The sequence below is a fragment of the Momordica charantia genome (assembly GCF_013281855.1).
Source record: "Momordica charantia cultivar OHB3-1 chromosome 4 unlocalized genomic scaffold, Mcharantia_2.0 BLBB01000004.1, whole genome shotgun sequence".
Classification (NCBI taxonomy): domain Eukaryota; kingdom Viridiplantae; phylum Streptophyta; class Magnoliopsida; order Cucurbitales; family Cucurbitaceae; genus Momordica; species Momordica charantia.
Window position 1 is genome coordinate 5,245,283 of NW_028275162.1, and position 12,226 is coordinate 5,257,508.

The 12,226-nt window shown below is 33.6% G+C and overlaps 2 protein-coding genes across 2 annotated transcripts; both read left to right on the forward strand.

The window, feature by feature from the left end:
• The first annotated feature begins 4,041 nt into the window (after positions 1–4,041).
• Positions 4,042–6,456, forward strand: LOC111017291 (SWIB/MDM2 domain superfamily protein). Its single transcript, XM_022292997.2, has 2 exons — positions 4,042–4,634; positions 5,954–6,456. Exons 1-2 carry the CDS (start codon positions 4,236–4,238, stop codon positions 6,068–6,070), a joined length of 516 nt encoding a protein of 171 aa, XP_022148689.1. The 5' UTR covers positions 4,042–4,235; the 3' UTR covers positions 6,071–6,456.
• Positions 6,457–7,632: 1,176 nt separating this feature from the next.
• Positions 7,633–10,651, forward strand: LOC111017312 (uncharacterized). The gene is made up of 2 exons (XM_088123332.1): positions 7,633–10,232; positions 10,512–10,651. Exon 1 carries the CDS (start codon positions 7,720–7,722, stop codon positions 10,198–10,200), a length of 2,481 nt encoding a protein of 826 aa, XP_087979458.1. The 5' UTR covers positions 7,633–7,719; the 3' UTR covers positions 10,201–10,232; positions 10,512–10,651.
• The last annotated feature ends 1,575 nt before the right edge of the window (positions 10,652–12,226 follow it).

Genomic DNA, 12,226 nt, shown 5'->3' on the forward strand with positions numbered 1-12,226 from the left:
ATTTTATTTATCTCCTTGGTTTGTGTTGCTTTTCGATGATTTTATTTATTTATTTATTTATTATTATTTATTCGTGAACCTCCAATTTTGAAACAAATAAACAAACCTTAATCGATTGAGCTATGTTCATATCAATACCTTTATCTTATTGAATTTTTTAGTCTTAAATTTTTTTATTTATTAGTACAATTTTCAGATAGACACTGAAATAGCTAATTTGACAGTGTCTTATCTTTTATCTGGTATATTTTAAGAGTTATATTTGTTTAACAACTATTTTCTTTATTTTCTAATACAAATTTTTCATATATTTTAAATGTTATCAAAATTTAAAAACTAAAAAAAATAATATTTTCAAAATTTTGTTTTGGTGTTTTTGAAATTTAACCGCTATGTCACAAGTACATTCAAATAGGAAAAATACAATATAAAATGAGCAAATTTTCATGAGCAAATATATACATATTTTAAAATAAAAAGACAGCATACCTATTTAGAAATGAGCCGAAGACTCATAGGTAGGTAGTGACTTGGAGTAACAAATATTTGGAAACTCTGTGTAATTATTAATTTAAAGCTAATCAAAATTTTTGCCATGAAAAATATAAAGGCCAAAACAAGTACAATTTTTTATTTATTGCCTTTTGCCCGTATATTATAAAACCAACCAATTAAAGAGTGATACTTCCTTTTAAATCAACATAGCAAAAATTAACACTCAATGAATGATACCCTTATCTATTTAAAACATTTACATTATTTTAGTTTAATAAGGTTATTATTAATTGGGAAAATTAAAGCTTTCATGTCAATTAGAATCCAGGAGGATCATGAGTTTAAGAACAAGGACAATGCTAAATGCCATTAGATATGTTGGGTAGACTTAGGCCTAAAAATAATAATATATATTATTGTATCCATAGAGATAAAAGAAAAAAAAAAGTTTTGTTTTTTTGGTTGAGAAAAATAACTTGTCTTTAATTTTTGAATTGCAAAGACCACACATTAACTAAAAAAATAACATGACATAGCTAGAGCTATTAGACTAAATAATGTTTTCTAATTTAGTATGGCCTCATAGACAAATAACCGAAGGAAGTCAACATCAAGCACAACTAGAAAAAAATGTACAAGTTGTTACAATTATACTCTCGAACATTTGATCAATCACCCTCTTGAACTTACAAAATGTATAATTGTGATTTGAACTATAAAATTGTTATAATCAAACCCTCAAATTATTCCTCAAATAAAATCCTCAAATTATAGAATTTGTTACAATTTGAAACGATTTTTTTAACTCTATAAAATTTGCAAATTATAATGTTAACCATATCGATGTTAAGCCAACCACATCTCAGTTTAAGAGGAAAATTTTTTATTTTAAAATTTTGGGTTTAATGGTAACAATCCTATAATGGGAGAGTTTTCAAATATTCAAAGTGTTTAATTACAACAATATTATATGTTTAGTTGGGTGATTGATCAAATTAAAAAATTGAGAGTGTAATTGTAACAAATTACAACCCCTACCATTTATGATGGTTTTTGCAATTTTTATAAAATCAGGACGTATTTAGGAATGATGGTAGAATTATTTATTTTGGGAAAAAGACATTTGAGTATAATTGATTTTTCAAAATTGTCATCTAAATGATACCTTAAAAATCTATTTACAGTGATTTTAAGTTTTCCTAAAATCAATTTTCTAATTTATCAAACATGATTCATGAAAAAGAAAGGAATTTTGACACTAAAAAAAATGATTTTGACCCTGTCAAAATAACTTCCAATCATACTTTAACAGGAATATACATTACATATACTATATTGTTCCAAACATATAGTTAACTTTAATTTTAATTTTACGGTTGGTAAATATACAGAAAAAGTTTCTACTAGTTACAAATAACTTTTATGAGAGTCATTTCGACGAAAGAGTGATGGTTTATCAAACAAATTTTTTTAAAAAGTTCCGAATAGAAATCATGAAAAATGTATATGGGAAAAAAGTTCAAAATGCTCCCAATGATGAAATTGAGATTAAATATCAATTTTAATCTTTACATTTCCAATATTTTGATTTATTTTAATTTATATAATATTTTAGTCTTCTCATTTTTCATTTTTATATCACTTCAATCATAATTTTAACACAATAATATTTTACTCGTTAAGTTTCTTGAAATGTAATCACAAATTTGTGTTAAAAGGTTTCCATGGTGTATAAAAGTTATATTAAAACTTTGCAAATATAGACTAAATCGATCACTTCTAAAAGTACAAGAATATCCAAACAAACATTTTGAAAGTACAAAAATCAAAATAAACAAAATTGAGAATACAAAGGTGAAGGAAATATACTATCCAAATGAACTGAAGCAAAAAATACACCAACTTAAATAATATTTATTTAAACAATAGGTTGGTATTAAAATAAAAAAAAAAAAGAGGAAACGAAATATAAAAAGAATTTAAAATGTGAGAACAGCCACGGCAGAAAATAAGAGAAAAAATAAGAGAAAAGTTGTATTATTATTAATACGATGATGGAAGGAAAAGGGAAAGCCAACGTAGAGTGAAAGCAATGGGAGAGCCATTTCAGTTGGGCTGTCTAATCAAACCTATTTTACAATTTCTTTTTCTTTTTCATTTTCTTCAAATTTTAAATATAATTTGCAATGCTCGTGGTTACATTTATCAAGACGGAAATTATATATATTTTGACGTTGATTAACTATCATGAAGATGGTTTTTCATGACTTTTTTCAACGGCCATTAATTAGATTTTCTATAATGTTTTTTTTTTGCCCGGTAAATCTCTTTTTCATGATGTTTTTAATTGTTATTAAATCTTTTTTCCGTGAAATTTATAATTAGGTCACGAATAACTTTTCGTGATGAATGATACAATAATACCAAAAACTAAAATTTGTACAATGATTGAGTTTTTTTTAGCTGGTAAAGAATTTTATTTAAATATTGAATTTGAAATATTACTTAAATTTCATAAGTACACTTCTAATTGATTTGAATAATTTGAGGGTTTTTTTAATGGTTGATTACCATAGAAATGACTGGACAATTAAAAGTAATGATGACGTGGAAATAACTTTGAATAATAATTATTATTATCTTGACTTATTATTCTTTTTTTGTTTGGCTCATGTGACATATTCTCTCTTTACCATCTCTCATTTTTGTTATTGTGCACTTCTTCTTCAAAGTGTGTGTATGGAAGTCTCTTTATATGCATTCATTATCAATGGCGAAACCTTTCTTTAGAACTCGGCCATCAACCACGTCTATGGCAACAATGTTAAAGGTTCAATTTCTTATTGTAATTTTCTTCAATTATTTTGTACATCTTGTGATCTTGATATTTCATATGATTTTCTTTCGTGTTTATAAATTCTTGAATTTATTTCTCTAGGTGAAAGACTTTTGAAATTTATAATTTATAATCTCGTTTAGTTCCATTTGTGTTTTGTGTTTATGAGATCTTCTAAAGGGAGTTGAAGAATTGAGATGTTCATTAATATATTTTTTTTTTTTGAGAAATTGTTAAATTGATCGTTAGAATCACTATAACTAAAGTATTGTTTATGAATGAGAGTGGTGGATTAAAAAACAATTGAACTATTCTTCAGCTACATACTAATTATACTAGCACACAAATTAGATTAGATAAATAAATGATAATGTGACTTTGTTTTTCTTCCTATTTTCTCAATTTCTCAATTGTATTTCAAGTTTGCTATGTAGTCTCTTTCAAATCATATAAAAAAAATCAACTCAAAGCATGGCTAAAAAAATTAGAGACATTTAATCCGTCTAAAAAGTCAGACATTTGAATATTCATTCTGTATTCGACTGAAAAAATTAGAACCAGAATGAACGTACTCAATGGTAATTGACATATACTTTCAACAACGTAACATGTATTAAAAAAAACAAAAACAAGAAAAATGAAAGATAAGCAGGAGCATTAATTTTTTTTATCTTTAAGAATTGAAGGACAAAAGGTAAAATTATATCCAAACCTTAAGGCCGAAAATAAATTGGGCCTGAAAATAGATGAACAGTTAGATCAAAGAAATGGAGGGAAAGATCGCGTGGGCCGAAGAAAGTGCTATTTTCAGTTGGACCAAAATTGGGCCTTTAGGCCCAATCCAAAACAGCACAAAAAGCCCAGAACCAAACTGATGGCATTGTTGTAATAACGATGAAGCTGAATGGATTTTAAGGCGCGTTCAGAATTTCGGACTTCTCGTTCTCGGTCGCACCGCTTCTGCACCTTCGCTCTATCCGTTCGTGTTACCAGTCCTCAGTCTCTGGCCATGGCTTTCGTCTCCACATTTTTCTCCGGCGAACCGGCGCTGCTCGTCGCCAGAGCTTCCGCCTCCTCCCTCAAGCACGCTCCTCAACTCCCTCCGGCTAATTTGCGCTTTGTCCGCCCCGTGACCTTCGCCACGGCGTCGGACCAAGCCACTGCCTCCCGCCGGAAGCCTCGAGGCATTATGAAGCCCCGGAGCATATCGCCGGAGATGCAAGCGCTCGTCGGCGTTCCGGAGATTTCCCGTACCCAAGCCCTCAAGGTCATTTGGACTCACATAAAAGAACACAATCTTCAGGTATAATCTCTCTTCCTCTGCTATTTTTCCGTTTTTTTTTCCCTTCTCATGTTGTATTCGATTCTTCTGTCAGTTTTACTAGTTAATTAGAAGATAAGGCTTCTGTTGGGTGAAAAACGCCTTGTTCTGAAATGAGGGCTTTGGGTGTTGGTCTCTAAAATTTCTCTGCGTGTCCTTGTTGGAGTGCGATTTTATGATCATCGGATGAATTTCTACAGCTCTTAGTGCATTGTTTTGAGTTTTACTAGATTTTGTATCCTTGTTGTTGAGGTTCATAGTGTGGTGATGGGTGCCCTGCGCTGCTCTGGCAAGATGTCTGAAAAGCTTAAGCTTTCATTGTTTAGGGCTTTCTTGTTAACTTTTGAATAAACTTCTTTAAGCTCCAAAGTTTGTACTCTTTGATGTTTAGAAAGGTTTATACTGAAATGTATTGTTGATTTTTTCCTTGGTGCTTTCGAGTGATGATTTATACGTTTTTCTATTTCTGTTTTTTCAAGAGATGTTCACAAAATGAATACATCTTCCTGATTTTTGCATTTGTTGTTGAAAGACTTGGAACAGTTCTAGAAAAGCTTGGGTTATTTCTTTGGTTTTCAGTAATCTCGAAAGTTTAATCCTTCCATTTCAGTGCAATTCTTAATCACAAATATCTTCTCGTTTTGCTTTTACTAGTCTGCTTCTTTATGCATCTTCCAGAATTATGAACTCACATAAAGATTCTAATTATATCATCTCTTTGTGCATTCACCATATTCTCTCATTGCATAATTTTTACACAAATTCCCTCTACATGCTTTCTCTTATGACTCTATAATTTCTTTGCTCTCTCTTTCTCTCTCTCTAGGCATTTCTTTCTTATTTGACTCTCTTCATAAGCTCTCTAGTCTCTCCCAACTCTATCTCCAAACATTCTCCCCCCTCTATGCACTTTCTCATCCAATTCCATTTATCCAAAAACTTGCTCACGGTTCTATATTCCTTGGCACATTCTAACCTCCATACTTGATATCTCCAAATACGTTTTTTTCCTCTCTAACTGACGTTTCTCAGCCCTTGCTTTCGTAGCTTTTATTAACTAAGGACTATGGACATTCCATAATTTTGTCTTGTCATGTATGTTGACGATATAAACTTCAGTTCCCTGAGTTCTCTAACATTCCTTCACTAAATTTGCCCTTTCTTTGGCTAAATATTGAGTATTTTTCACACACACACCAAAAGAAAACATAATATCTCACTAGAATTCAGTGGTTAAAAGTACAGAAACCCAAAGTCAAGTCTGCATGGTTTGGTTCTGACTCTGTTGTTCATTCTTGTAGAGACCCGACAACAAGAAGATCATAGTTTGCGACGAGAAGCTGAAGAAAATATTCGGAGGGAAAGATGAAGTCGGGTTTTTGGATATTGCAGGGTTAATAAGTCCCCACTTTCTATAATATTGCTCAAGGTATCGAAAACCGACTTCTAGGATCCTTCAGTTTAGTCCCTTAAAATGAAGTTTCTTTTTTGTTGGGGGAGTCTCAATCTGGTTGATATGGATGGCTGCAGTTTCAGAGCCCCCCTTTATGCTTGGTAGCAGTTGCATAGAGAAGAAGCTTTTGCAAGAACTTTGTTTGGAGGTTTTATGTAGGGAATTGTTATATGGAAATGTTTGTTAGCCATTAGTTTTGGGTAAAAGTGCTTTCACTTTTGTGCTTGCATTTGCCCCTACTTTGGTGTTGAGAGTAGCTTCATCTTGTTTGCGTTCATGTTTGACGAATCTCGATTTTTGATGCCAGGAAGAGGGGTACTTTACAAATAGGGGTAATTGCTTCGCACCTTACTGTTGGTTCTATTTCTCATGTCCCCTTCCCAACAATTTATAATTTTTGGATATTAACATACCCTATCCAATATATTCATCCTATAGGTTTATAATTTTTGGATATTAACATACCCTATCCAATATATTCATCCTATAGGTTTTTAAGAGAATTTGAAAAGTTTTAATTGTGAAAAAATAAATGAAAGGAAAAAAGAATACATAGAATCTAAAACTTGAGAGAGCTCCGAGGGGATTATATTAATAGTTTGAGTTTTATTTTAATAAAATTTTAAAAGGTTTTAACCATGAAGAAAAAGATAAAAGTAACAAAATTTGAAAGGTATCAAATTAAAATTATAAATTATATTTACTTAATACTAAAGTATTAAATTTTCGTCACATGTCGATATTATATAAAAGAAATATCAATAAAAATCACTAAGACATAATATTAATAATAAAAGTTTTCATTTATTTAAAATTGTGAAAGGCTTATCTATTGATTTAATTTTTTTTTATTTTCATAATTTTCTCTAAAAATATGCCTCTACATTTTATCAATATTATGTCATTTCCATAAAATTGAAACCTTGATATTTTATTGAAACCTTGATATTTCTATCTCGAACTTTGCTAACTACATTTGAAATTAATAATTTTTAAGCGGTTTTATATAATTAATAAAAAAATGAATCTTTGTACTATAAGTTGATTTAACTAATTATTTTAATATAGTAATTACTTAATATTTTCAAGAAATACTTAATTTTATTAGTTTAATATATTTCTATAAATAAAATAAATCAAGTACTTATTTTAATAAATGGAATAATTATTTTTAACTTATTAGCTCTGATAGTTCTATATTAATATAATACATTATTATTAATTAATTTTAATAGTTATATTGATTATAAATTTTATATTTACTAATTATAATTGAATATTATAAATAAATATATTAAAAAAAATAAGATTTTAAATTCTTTTTGTCCACACATATTCTAGAGAGATTTTCCAAATTTAAGTACAAATTGCAATGCAAAACAGTTACTAATCTGATGAAATTATAAGCTTAGTGCATTAAAATCACTACAATATTTTAAAATTTAATTTCAAAATAATATTTAAATAAATAATTAACTTTTTTACAATATTAAAAATAAATAAAAACCCTAGTCTTCAGTGTGAAAATTGAAATCCAATTTCTACTGAGAAACGAAATCCAGAGGGAGAGAGACCACAGCTTAAACCACTGCAAAATCTTGAGAGTGGCCAAAAATGGCGGACATGGTCGCACTTCCGCTCCTCCTCCCCAGTCCAGTGCCCTCTAAACCCCTCTTCCCCGTCTTCCACCACCAACCCACTCCGCCGCAGCCGCCGCCGCCGCCCCCTTCTTCATCGTCCCCCATAGCCCCTCTTCTCCAAGACCTCCTTCTTCCCCACCAATCCCCATCTTCCCCCCTCACTCATCTCCCCAAACCCGCTTCCCCCACCTCCAGGACCCGCGCCCGAACCCGCATCGGCCGGTCCCGCGACCCCAACCGCGGGAAGCCATGGTCGCACCACCGCCTCTCCCCTCAAGGCCAGCGAATCATCGATTCCTTCCTCGACCCAGAATTCGATTTCTCCTCTCTCGATGAAATTTTGCTTCAATTGTTCGAAACCAGTCCCGAAGAGCTCGATTTCGCCTCCGATTCCGTTTCCCTCGACATTTTGGGGATAATCAAGGGCTTGGTATTCAGCAAGAAGCACGAATTGGCCTTGCGTGTCTTCGATTGGGTTCGTAACCGGGACGATTATGCATCGTTTTTTAGCAGCTCTGCGATTGCTGTGATTATCAGTGTTCTTGGGAAAGAGGGTCGGGCTTCGTTCGCGGCTTCTTTGCTTCACGAGCTTCGAAACGATGGGGTAATTGTCGATATTTATGCTTATACTTCTTTGATAACTGCTTATGCTAGTAATGAGAGGTATAGAGAGGCTGTGATGGTCTTTAAGAAATTAGAAGAAGAAGGTTGTAGACCCACTTTAATTACTTATAATGTGATCTTGAATGTGTATGGGAAAATGGGCATGCCTTGGAATAGGATTGCTGCTCTTGTTGATAGTATGAAGAGCTTGGGGATTGCCCCGGATTTGTATACGTATAATACGCTTATTAGTAGTTGTCGTCGGGGGTCGTTGTATGAAGAAGCTGCAGAGGTGTTTGAGGAGATGAAAGCAGCTGGGTTTAGTCCGGATAAGGTTACTTACAATGCGTTGTTGGATGTGTACGGGAAGTCTCGGCGGCCTAGGGAAGCCATGGAGGTGTTGAAGGAGATGGAAGCGAGTGGGTTTGCACCTAGTATTGTCACTCACAATTCGTTGATATCGGCTTATGCACGGGATGGTTTGTTGGATGAAGCTATGGAGCTCAAAATGCAGATGGTGGAGAAGGGGATAAAGCCTGATGTTTTTACTTACACCACGCTGTTGTCTGGCTTCGAGAAGACGGGGAAGGATGATTATGCAATGAGGGTGTTCGAGGAGATGAGAGTTGCGGGGTGCCAACCGAACATATGCACCTTCAATGCTCTGATTAAGATGCACGGTAATCGGGGTAATTTTGTGGAGATGATGAAGGTTTTTGAGGAGATTAAGATATGTGCGTGTGTGCCTGACATTGTTACTTGGAATACACTTTTGGCAGTGTTTGGGCAAAATGGGATGGATTGTGAAGTCTCAGGAGTGTTCAAAGAGATGAAGAGGGCGGGGTTTGTGCCTGAGAGGGACACTTTCAACACTCTTATTAGTGCCTATAGCAGATGTGGTTCTTTTGATCAAGCAATGGCTATCTATAGAAGAATGTTGGATGCCGGGGTCACTCCCGATCTGTCCACTTACAATGCCGTTCTAGCGGCCTTGGCTCGGGGTGGCCTTTGGGAGCAGTCAGAGAAAGTACTCGCCGAAATGAAGGATGGTAGGTGTAAGCCTAACGAGCTATCGTATTGTTCTTTACTTCATGCTTATGCCAATGGCAAAGAGATTGGGCGAATGTCTGCTCTTGCTGAGGAGATCTATTCTGGCATAATCGAACCTCAAGCTGTGCTTTTGAAGACACTCGTTTTGGTTTATAGTAAAAGTGATCTTCTGACGGAGACCGAACGTGCTTTCTTGGAACTTATGAGACAAGGATTTTCGTCCGATATAACGACTCTAAATGCCATGGTTTCAATTTATGGTAGGAGAAGGATGGTTTCGAAAACCAACGAAATTTTGAACTTCATAAAGGACAGCGGGTTCACTCCGAGCTTGACAACATACAATAGCTTAATGTACATGTATAGCCGCACCGAGGACTTCGAGAAGTCGGAGGACATTTTGAGGGAAATTATCGGGAAAGGAATAAAGCCTGATATCATTTCATTCAATACTGTTATTTTCGCCTATTGTCGAAATGGTCGAATGAAAGAGGCCTCGCGGATATTTGCTGAAATGAAGGATTTTGGGCTCATCCCCGATGTAATTACGTATAATACCTTTGTCGCAACCTATGCAGCTGACTCGATGTTTGTAGAGGCAATCGACGTGGTGAGGTACATGATCAAGAATGGATGTAAACCCAATCAGAACACATACAACTCTCTAGTGGATTGGTATTGTAAACTAAACCGTCGGGAGGAGGCGAGTAGTTTCGTTTCCAACCTATGCAATCTCGACCCACATGTAACTAAGGACGAGGAATCTAGGTTGCTAGAGCGTCTAACCAAGAAATGGTCTTAGCAAAGAATGCAGCAGGGCATGGCATAATTCAGGTAAATTTTGCATCCTTCAAGTTTAATAATGGCATAACTTGGTACTGGAAGACTGAAAGTGATGATGAAGAATAAAATTTTCCCAATTTTATTTGCTTTCTAATGTTACTTAGCTATGAAACCATGATTAAATTGGTGTGTGATCATATGGAGACATTCCTTAGATCGAATTTAAGTTGTTTTTGTACTTTTTTTTTTTCTGGATTTTCATGTTGGTCTGAAAGTGAGTTCAATTAGTTTGGAGATGTTAAGTGTTAACACTCTGTATCTTCATTGTAGCTTGCTCAGGATCGATCGGCTGCTCAGTCTGACTCGGTTACAAGTATTGGTTCTAGAAATAGTATTAATACGAATATTCATATTCGGAACAGCTCGAGGCCCGGGTTAAGCGGGGATTCCAGATTGCCAGGAGCTGTTTTACTTGCTAGAGAAAGGCTTCTGGAGAGATTGAGAAGTGCCTCTTTACCGACAAACAGGTCAGTTGCTATACAGAAAATTTTCGAACTTCAATACGAATGCCCCATTCCATGTCGATTCTCCTAGAGATATAAGCTTTGTAGCTATAGACACCTCATCGACTCAGTGGGATCTTTCTAAATTTAGTTGAATCATAACTGTGGTATGAACCTACTCATGTGATTTTCTTTGTCACTGAGGATTTGGCTGTATCGTATAACTCAGAAAACAGGACCCAATCCAGCAATCCCCATACTCGTAAAGTGTCGTACAGTTTCAAGCTGGAATTTATCATTCTTAAGAAAATATGTATATGTAAACTACATGTTGAAACTGGAACTGATTCCTGCTTTGTACTAACCGAACTGGTATTGATCAGGAATGGTCTTACTGAAGCATCAGATGGGAATCCAGAAATCTCGACAAGTCAATCGCAAAGGATCTCCCTCGTCGATGCTGACAGGCTGCATTAGTTCCTGAACTCAGCAAGAGGCCCCCTGGTCTCTCACAGGAGGCAGTCGACCGCTTACAACTTGAGGTTTTTATGAATACAGAGCATATCATTGACGATGACCCGACAACGATAACGTCAACAGATTGTAGTATATGTCTATAGAGTTTCACAGACGGAGACAAACTCATCCATCTGCCCTGTGAACACAAATTTCACCATGCTTGCTAGGACCAATGGGTTTGAAGTTGTGGAGATTGTCCATATTGTCGACAACGTATCGATGTAAACTAATATTTTCTAAAGAGTTCGAAATCTCAACTTGGGATTTGCAGTATGTAGAAAGCTTAGAGACTTCAGTTAACAACCAAGTTGTATTAATTTTTATAGTTGAAGTCCATATTTGTATCCTTCTGAGTTCTGAATTGTGTTGGGACACCAACTTGTGTGGCAGTTTTAAAAGCCAAGAATGTGTGAAGGATATTATTTTCTTGGTTTTAATTATTGAAGAAAGAAATTTTACTTCAACTGATAGTGATTTTGTGTTTTGTTTTCAAAATTTTATTCTGTAATCTTTTCCAAATTGGAAAAAAAAAACGGGGTTTTGAAAATTATCTATAATTTTATAATTTAACTAATATATTAAGAATACTTTTACTTTAATGTGATTTTAGTTATTATTGTTATAGAGCATAGTTTTTTTTTTTTTTTTTTTTATCTAAACATCATTTTTAAACTTTTTACATTCAAGTTTGGTCAAATTTTATGTTAGCGCATTAGTATAATTTTTAAACACATTAATGGAAGATATACTTATTTATGTAACATTATTATTATTATTATTATTATTTTTTATATAAGTGAACAACGTGTGAAAGTGGATATTTGAAGTTCATAGTATATGTCGCGAACTGACATCTAAACTAAATAATATTGATATTCGATCTAACAAACCTTGTGTATTTAATTTGTTAAGTCTGATATTAACTTATTCAATAGAAATTTACTGAATTGTTTATTATAAATATAAAAGAAACAAAACAAAACTGGAAATATTTAGTAGATCTTTTTTATTATTAAAATACCT